At 40.8% G+C, this 15,842-nt stretch overlaps 1 protein-coding gene across 3 annotated transcripts in view; it reads right to left on the minus strand.

Moving 5' to 3' along the window:
- Positions 1–15,842, minus strand: part of LYRM4 (LYR motif containing 4) — a 150,690-nt gene that overhangs the window by 69,953 nt on the left and 64,895 nt on the right. Inside the window, exon 3 of one of the 3 annotated variants that reach the window (XM_004088726.2) lies at positions 9,777–10,157. The exons of the other annotated variants lie outside the window; for them this stretch is intronic. Within the exon in view, the coding sequence (XP_004088774.1) occupies positions 9,972–10,157 (186 nt within the window). The 3' untranslated portion in view covers positions 9,777–9,971. Of the gene's footprint in view, positions 1–9,776; positions 10,158–15,842 lie in introns of those variants that run through there. 3 annotated transcript variants of the gene reach the window in all.

Here is a 15,842-nt window from a genome sequence, read left to right on the forward strand (position 1 = left end):
AATGTGTATCTCGGATTTCTAAAAGGGTGAGTACCTAATTTCATCTGCAATGGCACGGAGGCAGAAGTATTACTTCTGAAAGCTCCTGTACATTTCCCCAAGCTTCCCATCACATAATTACAAATGAGTAGTGTTGTCCACAGGAAGACACTTGTTTTAATACTCCAAATAACTTACTTCAGTAGCACGCATTTTGATTAGGATTGTTGGCTCTTTGAAAATATCTCAATAGATCCCCTACTGTGTAAATGTCATACATGTGAACAAAACTTGAGAACGGCAATATGAAGGGAAAATACAGAAAAGCGCGAATACAGTTGCACCGTCAACAGCTGCCAGAGGACTCTCAAGGCCTCCTGTGTCTTCCCTGTGTGTTTAAAAGAACTCTGCTCTTAACAGGTGTGACCACTGCTGAAATCACATATGAGCGTAGAAGATTCTCTGCTACTTAATATCTTCTTAAGGATGCCCTCAAATGACACAGTCCTCTTACACACTGAACCAAGAAGTTTTCCTAGTAATGCAGTGACAGGGATAAGCATGTCCTTGGAGGAGTACTGCATCTAAACATTTTAATCGCTTGGAACTCAGTCTTCTGACTGGAAAGCCTACCCAGCTGTCCAGGATGACCCCTTCCTAGGCACTGCCTGCCTCTCTAGGGGGCACCATTCAGTGAGACACAAGCTCTTGGTGCCAAGAGAATGATCATTTGGGTGATCATTGTTGAACAGACCTCTAGACCCAGTCTCCCATGCTGTCTTGTTAGGACATGCTGTTTCTGTCCTGCCGCTCTGGCTTGAGGAATCTTTCATCTACGTATTTTCTTTAATCCTTTTAGCTACAGCTGTCAAATGTTTCCTTACGGCACCAGGTTATTTCAGTGACTAATAAAAAAATAAAATCCAACTAGAGTCACAAGATGCTGTGACTTGTTATCTTCTCTGAACGGTTTGAGGACAAGTTATCACACATAGCAGCGTCTGTTTCATACTCTTACAAACAGGTCAGATGCATTTATACAGGGATGAGAAGTGATTCTCAGGAAATAAAGATTTCTTTCCAAGAACATACTAGGCCTCACACGCTCCTCAACACTGCCAACTTGGGGGATAATGCATTCCGGGGATGACGTCTTTGTTTAAAACATTTCTGAAAGCCACTCCTCACCCTGGGCTCTCACTATACCCACACATGCCACTATTTTTTTTTTTTAACTAAGTATTTAATTACTTGTGAGAATGTCTGTCTTCCCCTAAGAGTGTCAGCAGCTTAAGAGCAGTGACTAAAATTGTCTTTTCATCTTACATCCCTGGTGTCTAGCAGAATGCTTGGCAACACAGTAGGCACTCAACATTTATTGAATCACACATACTTTCTTTTGTATATTGTCTGTGTTGGCAGTTTCATCCTTTGAGGGTAGATTTACCTTTTCGTAACAGTCATTCAGAGTCAAGTATGAAGAAAGAGGCCACTATACTACTCAATTTTCTTATGTGTATCATAAACTAAACCTGAAGGCCATTCTGAAAAGGAAGTTTATTGGAATAAGCAGACAGACCCTCTAAGGCAAATAATTTGAAAGGTAACACTTGGATGTAGGAATTCTCATATGGTTCTTAAAAAAATTGTTCAGGGATTCATAACTCTTTTTTTTTTAAATTAAGCTTTTAAAAGTAAATTCTTTATTTTCTGCATTAGTGGGTGGAGGGGGGAATGAAAAATACAGAAATAGGCTGGGTGCAGTGGCTCACACCTGTAATCCCAGCATTTTGGGAGGCCGAGGCGGGTGGATTACCTGAGGTCAGGAGTTTGAGACCAGCCTGACCAACATGGTGAAACCGTGTCTCTACTAAAAACACAAAAATTAGCCGGGCCCGCGCCTGTAATCCCAGCTACTCCAGAGGCTGAGGCTGGAGAATCGCTTGAACCCAGGAGGCGGAGGTTGCAGTGAGCTGAGATCACGCCATCGCACTCCAGCCTGGGCGACAGAGCGAAACGCCGTCTCAAAAAAAAAAAAAATAAAAAAAGTTTCCTCTGATTGTACCTCACTGCTACAAAGGGTTGAAATACAGTGAGTTCCTTTTAAGGAAAGAAGTTTACTGGCAGTTCGAATCTGTGGTTTCAAAAGCTGAATAAAGCATGTATTTTTACATGCCCTTGTCAGATTAGAAAATGATCTACAGGTCATGTGCTTGCTGCTTTTCTTCTCACTGAGAAGTAAATGTACAATTGCAAAAAAAAAAAAAAAAAAAAAAAAAAAAAAGGGAAGAAAAGAGGAAACACCCCTCAATAACTCAAAGTCAGGGCTAAGTTTTTATTTTTATTTTTTCCTTATTGTGGTAAAATATATATAACACAAAATTTAGCATGTAAAGCCCTTTTCCAGAAGGACCTATTCATGTATTTTTTTAAAACTGTTTAATTATTCATAGCAAAATTTACCATTTAAACTGTAATTATGTGTAATTTCAGTGGCATGAAGTACATTTACATTGTTTTTCTACTATCACCACCATCCAGCTCCAAAAGTTTTTCATCTTCCAAAACTGAAACACAGTACCCATCAAACACCAACTCTCCATTCTCACCCCTCAGTCTTCCCCAACCCCTCATCACTCAGCCCCTGGCAATCACCATTCTACTTTCTATCTCTATGAATTTGACTTTAGTAGCTCATAAAATTGGAATAGCACAGTATTTGTACTTTTGTGCCTGGCTTATTTCACCTAGCATAATGTCCTCCAGATTCATCCATGTTATAGTATGTATCAGAATTTCCTTCCTTTTTTAAGGCTGCATAATATTCCACTGTATGTACAGACCACATTTTGTTTATCCATTCATCCATCCATGGACACTTGGGTTACTCCTGTTTGCTACTGTGAAAAATGTAGCTACCCACACAGGTGTACAAAGACCTAATCAAGACACTGCTTTCATTTCCTTTGAGTACATAGCCAGAAGCGTAATAGTTGCATCCTATGGTAATGCTGTGTTTCATTTCTGGAGAAACAGCATTACTAAGTTGGGTTTTATAACATTTTGCCCCATCATGCTTAAAACACACTTTTGACTATGGCTCTGCTTATCAATGATTTCTTACTGTGGCTAATCATAGGAGATGTAAGTATGGCAGATAGAATCTTACTGTGCCAGTCACTCAGAATAATCAATTTCCTTTACTTCTGGTCACATACCAGTTTCTTAGGCAGAAACAAACAAGGCTAAAGCTAAAAACAGAACCACAAATTATGACTCAGCTAAATAAGCAGATTTGTTTACGGGGCTAATCTGACAATGCCAGCATGTCACAGGAGCTGGTTACTAATGAAATCTGAAAGGCTGGTAATCCTAGAGGTCTCTACAGAACCTGTGGATTCTTCTGCAGTTTACACCTCCTGCTGCTTCACAGACAGTAGCCGTTCCCTGGGGCTATCAGGTATGGTGGCACAGGTGTACACCGTGGCAGGACTGAACTTCTTCCTAAGCATGTGACTTATCTCATGATTTCCTTACTGTGACAACGTCAATACCCAGCTCAGTTTTCCTGTCAATATTCAGTCTGCATTTTTAGGCTCAGCATCTATGCTAAAGATCTTCCAAACAGCCTGGCTCTGCACAGGCCCTAGCATCCTCAAATGTAGATCCTCATTGCTTCTCTAATGTTACCTAACCTTAGGTAGGTTGCAGCTTGGATCTTACCACCATTTAGAACATATTCGAGCCCTAGACTTTGACTCAGTTTCCCATCTTCCCACTTTTCTCAGTCTGTCACCCCTGAGCTTGCTCTTCCTCAATATGACCTCTGGTTCATTGGTTCCTCCTATTCTCCTGGCCCAGAGTTGCCTCCAGCCTCTCAGCTGCTCTGCCAGAGTGGACCTGGTGACCAATCACTGCAATGATCCTCTCGTGGATACCCTTGCTTCACCTGACTTCTATTGCTGCATTCTCCTTGCCAGTCCTAGTCTGGGGAAGATGGCACCAATCTCTCTCTCCCATGTGCGCCAGAACATTGTAAAACAGGACTGACTGGTCTTGCTAGCAAAGTATGTCACTCACCTTTGTTACCACTGCTGTACAGCTATCCTTGAACCCATTGTTAACGGAGTTCCTCTCACCCTCCCTACATCCACTACATTACTATTGAACCCTTTTCACTTTTCTCAAGCAACACATCTTAATCCTACAACACAGACTTTATGCACAGAGTTTTGCTCTCTTCATTTAATTTTTTGAAAGGATCACGCCCATTTAAGATGAATTTTCATGCCAAATAACCAAAAACATGAAATAATTGAAATATTTGATTACACGATTACAAGGTTTTTGTTTGCTTGTTTTTAAAAAAACAAAACCACAAACCAGGTTGAAAGAGGAATGACAAGGCGGGAAAAGAAAATGTGAGCTTCTCCAACTTCTTTGCCTTAGAATTGTCCTGCACAGCTCTCATTTGTTCTCTCCCTCTTTTCTTCCACGATGTATTGAGGACTCACGCAGAAAACCCTACTTTCCCCTCATTGCCCTGGGACCAGGCTCCATGAATGGTTTTCTACCCTGTACTGTGTCGTCAATGATTTCTTTTGCATTGGCTTTTTCCTCCCAGTCAACACACACAATACAATCTTTACATCCTTATAAAAACCACAACCTAAAATCCAAAAAAAAACAAGACCCCACACGGGCCCATCTGCCCATTCCCTAGATATTCAAATGGTCGCTGTGTCCTCTCCTCCTCTTCACCACCACATTGCTCCTCTAGGTCTGGTGCCCCTGCCTCCTGACCACGCCTTGGCTCCAGGACCCTTCTGAGCAGATTCCATTCTTTCCCACGGGCCATGCTCAACTGGCCTCCCCGCCGAGCTCTCTCTAAGAGATGTGGCCCAACACCCCATTTCACAACTCTCTTCTTCCAACTGCTCTTCTCAGCCTCTTCTCTTTCTAGTCACTCCCTCTAGGTGATATACTCCAGCTTCGCCTCTTACCAGGTGACTTCCAAACTCGGGTATCCTGCCCAGATGGCCTCTGAGCTCTAGGTCTGCATTTTCACCTGCCTGCTCAATGTACCCAGAAGACACAATGCTAGCATCTTCGACTCAGTCTGTCTCCAAGAGAACTCTCCTTCCTTCACATGGATCCCCTTTGTTCCTTACTGCTGTTAAGAGCATTCCTGTTGAACCAAGCAAAAAAATACCTCCCCCACAATCCCCAAACGTACTTTGTAATAAGTAAACTTTGTAACAAATGAACTTCGCCCATAATGAGGCAGTCCAGACTGGTGACCAGTGCCCTGCCTGGGAATCAGGTGATATCTCCTCCAGGTCCTGTAACTGCAGCTATTTTTTTTCTCTTGTTTTTAAGCTGAGACAAGTATTAATTAATGTGACATTTCTGAACCCCTATGATATTATATAGAATGAAGATTTGAATTAAACCAATGATGTTAACATTTTGAAATAGGTGGAATTGTAAATGTAGTAACTGGTTTTGTAATGACTATTTTTGTGTTGTTTTAGTTAGCCTTTAAGGTGTCTGAAGACTTTAAAAGAAACAGCTAGATTAGATTAGCAACTGCTTTTTAAATTGGTTATAGAAATATAATTTAGCTTTTAATCAATGCTTAAATGTTTAACAAAAATCCATCTTAAAGTTTCATTTATTAGACGTGTAAAATTAATAAATTGATCATTAAACTGAGAATAAACTTACACATGGTCATAAGCCCTCTAGATATTGGAAACCCATCAATACTTTAGATGTATATCATACACATCTCTCTTCATCCTAAGAGTGGTTTAGAACAATGACTTTAGGAGAGCCCAGGGGCTCAAAACTACGAACTTGAATATGTGTATTTTAAAAAGATAACCCTGTTTGGGAACCACTGTTTAGACTCATCCTTTAATCAGCCATGAGAGAGGACAGTAATCAGTGTGGCCTATATAACACCTGAATTACTAGTTAAATGTAATTTTGCTTGACATTCATGGACCTTCTATATTTTTTAGCTGAAATGCATCAGTTTTGAAGGAGGCCATTGCCTGAGAGTGGGGAATATTTTATGTTATAGAGAATTTTTTTATTGTAAAAGATTTAATCTGCATGCATGCTTTATTTTTATAATCTAGCATTTGCCACATACAGTTGTAGAGACTGTAATGAAAGCATAAATCTTAGATTTTAAGTGAAAGTACCTGGCACATTTATATTATTTCATTACTAAAGCTTTTTCTTCCCTTCACCCCACTTTCCTCTCTCCAGGGTTTAGGCTCCATGTGCTACCAAAACTAACCTACAGCCAACGTGCATTTATTTAGAAAGACGTTCAGAGACGAGGCCTCTAGCTGGCTAATCCAGAGCTTATGGGGACATGGTTGGAGGAAGAAAGAGAAAATAAAAGTGCTGTGTTGTAATTCCACCCTTTCCTATGATGCATAAATGAAAGGTTCCCTGTGCTCTATCCCTGCACAACATCCTCCATCTGCTGTTGGAGAAATAATCTTAAATACTTAAATGTAGAATTCTGCAGCTTTCAGTGGCATGCATTTTTTTTTTTTAACCTTAGTCAGTGAAAACAGGTTATAGCATGTAGCATATAAGCAATGCATTAAATGGTAACTGCTATTATTATTATAGCCACAATAATATACAGTATAGCAAAGGTTTCCTATTCAAAAGGAATGAACTTGCAGCAATGCAATAAAGTTGGTAAAAAAATTTCTGGAGAATAAGCTTACTACTGAGTAATTCTGCTATGCCTCTACAATCTCCCATTTTGAATTCCACATCAAACCTCAGTTCTCTCTCTATTCCCACACCCCTCTTCTCCCCCTTTAGATCAACAAAATCAAGTGTATGGAACAGAAGTGGTAATTTCTCATCTTTCCGCTGTGCAATTATGTGACTAGAAATAAACAAAATTGGAGAAAAATAGTCTGACAACTAAATAAGAAGGCAAGCCTGAATCTTATTTAATGCTCCGCTTGAGCTGTTAAGAATAATAAGAACCACTGCAGATCTATTGTATAACATGGAGGCTATTAATAATAATGTATTGCATACTTGAAAACTGCTAAGAAAGTGGACCTCGAATGTTCTCACCATAAACAAATGATAAGTATGTGAAGTAATGGATGTGGTAACTGGATTAAATCATTTCACAATGTACACATCTATCAAACATCATGTTGCACACCATAAATATATACAATTTTTACTTGTCCATTTTTTTAAAAAGAGTAAGAACCAAAAATCATACTTTTTTTCTTGTGTATCAAAGCTTTTATATAAGAAACTAAGTGGTAATCTAGTCCATTTTCTTATCTTCAGACTTGCCTGCATTGAAGACAAATTGTTTTCATATATATTCTTAACGATAATGATCCCGAAATGTCCACTTTGTAGGTATTCAAATAAATAAACCCCAACAATCTAAAGCAGGATATAAATGGCGAGTGGCATGCAGTTTCACAAGAAAGGGATTCAAAATTATAACTGGATAATCTCTCTTCCTCCTTCAAAAGAAGTGTCCCTTTAAGAGAAAAGAAGTTAAAATTTTCTTTTTCCCCATTAGAAGGCAGTAGATATTGAACATCCTCGTGTCCAAAAGCGACCTATATTAATAAGCACGTAGCCCTAAGGGTTGATTTTGCTTTGTGGAGATGCCGTTAAAACCACAGCAAAACAAAAAGTCTTGCTTATATTTTAAAAAGGGCAAACTTACTAACATTTTAATAAATTAATTTAAGTCATCTGGTACTTAGAAAATGGATCTTGTTCTTCAAAGAAAATAAATGAACAGGATGTAAGTAGCTCATGAGTTCATGCTTTTAAGAACAAGTAGACCCTTTTGCTCATATGCTCTGCACTGTAACACCCACTCATTCACCCAACAAACTCTAGCTGAGCACCTACTGTGGATCAGGTACCGTACTAGGTTCTGTGCTAAAAAAGACAGTCCCTGATCTCCAGACACTCTGAGAGGGTGGTAAATTAGCAGATGGTCCTTGCAGATATCAATACAGAAAAGAAGGAACAGTGGAATAACATATCCTTACCACACCTCTGATTACACATGGAAGGTCCCCTTCCCCTGCACAAGTCCAAGCACAGGGTCAAGGTCGCACGAGGTTGCTACCTCTTGCTTTCTCTGCCTCTTGTCACTTATGCACTGAAGTCCCTTCCTTATGCCCTGCTTCTTGTCATTTATGCACTGAAGTCCCTTCCTCCTTGCCCTGTGTCTTCCCGAGGCCCTGTACTTACTTTGCTGCATCACAATACTCTCCCACCTAGTTCCTCGAGTCGAGTCTGCCCCTTCTTACCATGAATCCCAATACCTGGGTAAAAGTCTGGCACAAAGACAAGGATAAATATGTGTCCAATGAATGAATGGGTGAACGAATGAATGAGGATGCTGTGTCCCTCAGTGACTAAACAACGACCAAGCATCTGCCCTGTGCTCAAGCTAAGGAAAGACAGAAAGCTGGCTAAGCCAGTGGAAAGAGCACAGGCAGTTAAGACGGCTGGAAAGCACATTTTCCCAGGAGAACATGGCTTGTCTTCTGCTAGAGCATAAGCTTCTGTAGACACACCAACAAATATTGGGAAGAAATGGGTTTTGGATTCAAATTCGAATAGCTCCAAGTTGAGATATAAAGGGAATACAAACACACACCTACTTCATCTGAGATGAGCTGCATAAAGTGCACAGTGTAACACCTGACACCAAGTGGGCATTCAATATGGTCAAATCTAATCTAATATCTAGTCTCTGCCTGAGCAACCCCACAGTCCCGGAGGAGAGACAAGCCCACAAGGAGGCTGAGAAATACTAAGTGGCTTCCTCAGGGTCAGCTGGTTAGTGGCAGAGATCTGAACCCAGGCTTGTCTGGTTTCAACACCCGTGCTCTGGACCACCACACTTAAGTGAGATGTGAGATGTCAGGACAGGAGACAGACTTCAGAGTCATCCTTGCAGGAGACAGGTGTGTCACGGTGGTGGATGTGATCACAGGGAAAGAGAGGGACCAACAATGAAGGCTTGGGGAGTGCCTGAGTTTTAGAGGGACAGAGGGGGAGGGCCAGCAGACGAGACTGGGCCAGGGCCAGCAGAAGGGGAGGCAGGAGTGAGGAGGGCTGGGAGAACCTCCTGGAGTGGCCGGCCAGAATGGTCAGACGCTTTGGACAGGTCAAACTGGACAAAGGCATGCACATGTTTTTGGCGATCACAACGCTGGGTATCTGTGCAGGAGCTGGTTCAGCAAAGCATGGGGGGTTACTGCTTGGATGCCAGGGGGTTGAGGTGTTAAGGGGAGGCAGTGAAGCTTATGAGTGCAAATGACCCTGCAGATAGAGGAGAAGGGGAAAGAGCTGGGCAGAAGCGTGACTTGAAAGCCAGGAAGCCAAAGGCTTCTTTCTGGACTGGGGAGATGCTACGTGGAGAGGAAGAAGGGGAGGTTTAGGAGAGCAGACAGCTGAAGGAGCAGGCTTACCAGCATCATAGGTGGTAACTCAGAGTAAAGCAGACCAGTCACTTCAGCAAAAGGATGGATGTTTCCTTTGGAAGCAAAATGCAGGGAATTGAGGGTGTTCTGGCCTTGCGTTCTGGTATGTTGGACCAAGACAAAAATGTCTCCTTATTCCATAAATGATACTAGGACAGGAGAAAGTTATCATTTTGGAGAAAGTTAAGCTGGACTCCTATCTCCTTTCTTATACCAAAATAAATTCAAAATACTTCAAAAATTAAACATTTAAAAAATCTACAAAAGCACCAGAAGGAAATGCAAGAGAATTTTTATTAGCTTGGAGTGGGAATTCAGCATGACACAAAATTCAAAGGCAATGAAGTGAAATGTAACTACATAAAAATTATAATTGTCTACCGGTCGCGGTGGCTCACTCCTGTAATCCCAGCACTTTGAGAGGCTGAGGCAGGTGGACCACTTGAGGTCAGGAGTTTGAGACCAGCCTGACTAATATAGTGAAATCACATCTCTACTAAAAATATAAAAATTAGCCAGGTGTGGTAGCATGCGCCTATAATCCCAGCTACTTGGGAGGCTGAGGCAGGAGAATTGCTTGAACCGGGGAGGTGGAGGTTGTAGTGAGCTGAGATCATTCCAATGCACTCCAGCCTGGGCGACAGAGCAAGAGTCCATCTCAAAAAAAAAAGAAAAAAAAAAAATTGTCTATAAAAGAATAGTAAATGGGGCCCAAAAATAAATGACAAATGATGAACTGTATTTGTAACAAATCTAAGAAACAATACAATGGTGAATGAATAATATAGAAAAGAAATGCACATGCTAATAGCACAAAATATTCTTAACATGACCCCTAACAGAGGAGATACTACCTTTCATGTTCTGTGTTGATAAAGGTGAAAATATGTGATCTTCTCAGGGCTGAAGAATCAGGGTGAAGACAGGGTGGCTGGGACAGTAAGTAGTTCAGTCCACATTTTAAATGTTCATACCCAGTGACTCAGCCCTCCTACCTCAAGGCCCTTGTCCTTCACAAAGACACACATATCAGCTTGTTCACTACAGCACTGCTCATAATGGCAAAAAGCTGAAATCAATGTAAACGTTCATCATTAAGTGGTTAATTAGATAGATTACAGCATGTCCACACTGTGGAGTATTTGACCATTAAAAATAAAAAGACAGTTCTCAGCAAACTGTCACAAGGACAGAAAACCAAACACCGCATGTTCTCACTTATAGGTGGGAACTGAACAATGAGAACACTTGGACACAGGGCGGGGGAACATCACACGCCGGGGCCTGTCGGGGGGTTGGGGGGCTGGGGGAGGGACAGCATTAGGAGAAATACCTAATGTAAATGATGAGTTGATGGGTGCAGCAAACCAACACAGCACATGTATACCTATGTAACAAACCTGCACGTTGGGCACATGTACCCTAGAACTTAAAGTACAATAAAAATAAATAAATAAAAATAAAAGACAGGTTTTTATGTTCCAATATGGAATAATGTACAATATATATTGTGTTAGTGGAAAAAAAAAAGCTGTAAGGGAGTATTTACAGTGTAATCTCATTTGTGTTAAACCAACAAAAAGAGTACACACTCACACAATCTCTCTAAATGCACGGGAAATTTCTGGAAGGCTACATAAGAATCTTTATGTGGGAAGTGAGATTTTGCAGTCAGAAGAAAGGGAGAAGAGAAAAACTTTCCTGTTGCCTTTGAAGTTTTTTGTCTAAATTTCTAATCTTTAGAATGCATTGGCCACACATGGTGGCTCACACCTGTAATCCCAGCACTTTGGGAGGCTGAGGTGGGAGGACTACTTGAGGCCCAGGAGTTTGAGACCAGCCTGGGAAACATGATGAAACCCCATGTCTACCAAAAACAAACAAACAAAAATTAGCTGGGAGTGGTGGCATGTGCCTGTGGCATGAGGTGCCAGCTACTCCGGAGGCTGAGGTGGGAGGATCGCTTGAGCACTAGAAGTGCCATGAGATCACGCCACTGCACTCCAGCCTAGGTGACAGAGCAAGACTCACTCTCAAAAGGAAAAAAAAAAGAGAGGGAACGCATTATTTTGATTAAAAAATGGTAAGTATATACAAATTTCAGAAAGATTAAGTTACCTAAATTGTAAATCAAAGGAGGATAAAAGAAGGGGATTATTGGTTGTGTTTTTGTTCCTCCTATTTTTAACAAATAATAACAGTGATCATAATAATTCTATCAAGTGCTGATTAAGAGCTTCGGATCTCAGTCTGAGTGGAATGGGTGCGAAACTTGGCTCCTTTACTTACTAGTGAGTGACAATGGGTAAGTTAACCTCTCTAAACTTGTTTCCTCATCTTATAGTACTGTTGGAGGATTAAATGAGACAGTGCATTAAACATTTTGTGTAGAGCTTGGTACACAGTAAGAACTTAATACACATGACCTACTATTATGATGATATATTTTCTGAGACAGGGTCTCGTCCTGTCACCCAGGCTGGAGTGCAGTGGCGCAATCATGGCTCACTGCAGCCTTGACCTCCTGGACTCAAGGAATCCCCTCACCTCAGCCTCGCAAGTAGCTGGGACTACATGTGCATGTCACCATGCTAATTTTTATATTTTTTTGTAGAGACGGGGGTTTCACCAAGTTGCTCAGGCTGGTCTCAAACTCCTGGGCTCAAGCGATCTGCTTGTCTCAGCCTCCCAAAGTGCTGTGATTACAGGTGTGAGCCACTGCACGTGGCTCCCATGGTGCCTGGCCCAACTATCAATATTAATAGGATCCCTTGTCTTGCTGTTTTCCCGTACTATATTACATACAATTGTTATTAATATTTGCCTCTTGCTAACATCTTGTTTTTAGATTATAAAACACTATTATCATATCTCAATTTCACAACAGCCCCAGTTTTTTTTTTTTTTTTTTTTTGAGACGGAGTCTCGCTCTGTCACCCAGGTTGGAGTGCAGTGGCGCAATCTCGGCTCACTGCAAGCTCCGCCTCCCGGGTTCACGCCATTCTCCTGCCTCAGCCTCTCCGAGTAGCTGGGACTACAGGCGCCCGGCTAATTTTTTTGTATTTTTTAGTAGAGATGGGGTTTCACCGTGGTCTCGATCTCCTGACCTCGTGATTCGCCCGCCTCGGCCTCCCAAAGTGCTGGGATTACAAGTGTGATTGGGCACTGTGCCCGGCCAACGGCCCCAATTTTACGTGTTCTGGAGAAATTAAGTGGTTAGCCTAAGGTTAGTGGTTAGCCTAGGATTTGAAAGCAGATCTGTGACTTCAAGAGTTTATGCTGCTCCAGCACAGCTGTCTGAAGGCCAGCTTAAGCCACTAGTCCTGGTGCTCTGACATGCATTTCGGGTGACTGAAATTCCAGCCACAAGGCACCATGAAGCTCTACATTATTCTACATGGTGCCTAGGACAGGAAAATTAAGAGCTACTTACAACTCCATTTTGTTGATGAGCATGACTTTTTAAGAGCTTTTAAATTTGTTTACAATGCTAGCCATGAGAGTGAGAAGAGTTCAAAAAGCAAAAAAGTAAAACACACAAAGGTGGCTAAATCACCTGTCTAAAAAAATCAGTACATGCTTCACCTAGTCTATGAATCTACTTACTGTTCTCCCCAAATCCAGGCATTTTCACTGTAGTACTACTGTGTTCAATAAATCTTTATATAACAAAGGTTAATCTGACCCAAAGAATTCTTTTCCTGGTCCAGAAAAGTAGACTGATATTGTTGTCTCTATTTAATAGATGGAACAAAAAGAATTTATGTAATTTTCCCAAGTCCTTTAGTGATTTAATGACAGAACCAGATTTGAGTTCAGAGACTCCTGCTTTCTAATTTGCCTCAAACACCGCACAAAGGGATTATTTCCTCCTCACTTTAATTTTTTCCTAGGATTTTCTCGGAATCAGTTCTGAGTTGATTTTGGAATAATAAAGTATTACGCTAAATACACAGAGTAGATAGTACTGGAGTCTCAGTAAATTCCTTAATAGACTCAAAGCATTTGATTTCCTTGAGGCTTTTTTTTTTTTTTTAAAAACCAACTTGGCTCAAACTGAGAATGCTCAACATTTTTAAGTAGCAGTGGCTTCTAAATGCTCTCCTAATATATAGACAGATGGATGGATACATTTTAGCACAATGTAACTCTCCTTAGGAAAAAGCCCATTTAGAAAAAAATTCACTTGTTATTCTGTAGTAACACTGTATCTGTTCTAATAGGCTCTGGCATTAAATATTCAATTAAATGATATTTATTTAATTAAAATCATTGCCCCCTAATATACACATGGGGGACACACACATGCATGCATGCAGATCGTGATAACTTGACTATCTCTCAAGTGACTCAAAGCACTGAATTCCGAAAACCAGTCATGTGCCACAAAATAACAGATCCCATATATGACAGCAGTCCCATAAAATTATAATGGAGCTGAAAAATTCCTATCATCTAGTAACTCTGCCGTTGTTAACACCATTGTGCAATGCATTACTCATGTGTTGTCATAAGGCTGATGCTAAATCTAGTGTCTGGAACTGTGGAATGCTGGGATCAGAGAAAGCCTGAGAGAACTTCTTAGATAATACAATCTTGAGAATTTTCAGATTTCAATTTTACAAACTAAAGTTTCTGAACCTGAGCCCATGGCTTCAGGAACTTCCAGATATGTTATGCAAAACTTTGTCTCTGTGTATATACATACCTATTTCTGGGGAAAGGGTGAAAAGTTTTTATCAGATAAAGGCATTGTATTAAAAACTTGCCTCATGTGCCTTAAGAGCATATACATTATTTGATCTAGTTATTTTAATAAGAATTTTTCCTAAAAGAAAATCAGGGATGTACGTGAAGATATTTATGGCAACACTGTAATAGAAAAAAAAATTAGGGACCAAGTAAATATTCAACATTTGGGGGAAACAATAAACAAATGATAAGCTATAAAATGAAATACTGGAAGCTATTAAAGCAACACGAGTCACGAGAGAATGGAGTCACATGAGAGAAGTTCATGATGTATTTGGTAAAAAGAGGTTACGATCCATCCCCAAAAGACTAGAAAGGGAACCTAGGTCTCCATTTTTGTCCATGTCAGTGGTCCAGGCAGGTTGGATGATTGTCACAGGCAGCTCAGGGAAGCGATCTGAAGTCCTTTTGATGCCAGACCAACCCCGTGTCTCTGAGTGGAAATAAGAGCTACGTGCCACTCTGAGAAGTAGGTAACTCAAAGGCCTGAAAATGTGTTGTGAGAGAGTATTTCCACCGTTGTGAGCTAAGACCATGAGTTTGTGAAACCAGGAATGAGAACTGAGATAAGATTAGTGACAAATTTACCTGCTTGTAATTTAGGACTTAATGGGCCCTAGTGTGTTATTAAGAAGACACCTTGGTGATCAGAGAATTAGAAAAATCACCATATTGCAACCACTAATGTAACAACTGATTCAGGCAAGGCACATTAATGGGTCTGAAAACCACCGAGTAAAAGGTTGTTGGGGAACAGATTTATTAATTACAAAGAGAAACAGTATGTTTACAGTGTAAACATCTAGTCAATTCTACTCTAACAAATGATCAAACTCAGCATGAACCAATAATGGTACAATTGACATTATGGGCCTCCTGATGTGGTGCGCTGAGAAGAATGCCGTATTACTTACGTAGTTTTCCTGCCGAAAGTGCTTATTCTGAATGTAATCTTAGAGAAACAATCTGACAAATTAAAATTGGAGAACATTCTGGACTCAATACATCAATGTCATAAAAGTTTAAAAAAATTCAGGAGTGCTAATGCATGCAATGCTTGATGCCTGCATGGATTCTGGATAAAAAAATTATACAAGATATTATAGGACAATTGAGGAAATGTGAAAACAGAGTACATTAGAAAAGGCAATGGGCTTATAATCTACCTTTTCAGCAATATAAAGTTTGTGTTTCCTCTGCTGAGCATCCTGGGGCTGTTCCCCACAGGACTTTGTGAATGACATTTAAATTGCTGCTACTTCTGACTGAAGATGGCCTGGGGTAGGGTGGCGGAGGGACACTGTGTGGGTGGAGAACGGCTGTGGGCAAGGCAGGAGGCCAGTACATAATGTTCTCGCCTGGAGAGCAGTGTTAATACGCTTCCTGAATGTGCTCTGAGGAAGCACCCCTCCCCTTACTCAGTCCCCCCAAAGAGACATGTACTGAGGCTCTGTTAGGAAAAACTGACTTTTTAAAATGTAACGAAAACCGTTCTGAGGTCCTAATCATTACCACAGCATTGGGACAGTTAGGTCTTTGAGTCCCCCACTGTGCTCATCAGCACAGGACAGAATGCCTGTGAGGGGCACC

The sequence above is a fragment of the Nomascus leucogenys genome, chromosome 8 (genome assembly GCF_006542625.1).
Source record: "Nomascus leucogenys isolate Asia chromosome 8, Asia_NLE_v1, whole genome shotgun sequence".
NCBI classification, from domain to species: domain Eukaryota; kingdom Metazoa; phylum Chordata; class Mammalia; order Primates; family Hylobatidae; genus Nomascus; species Nomascus leucogenys.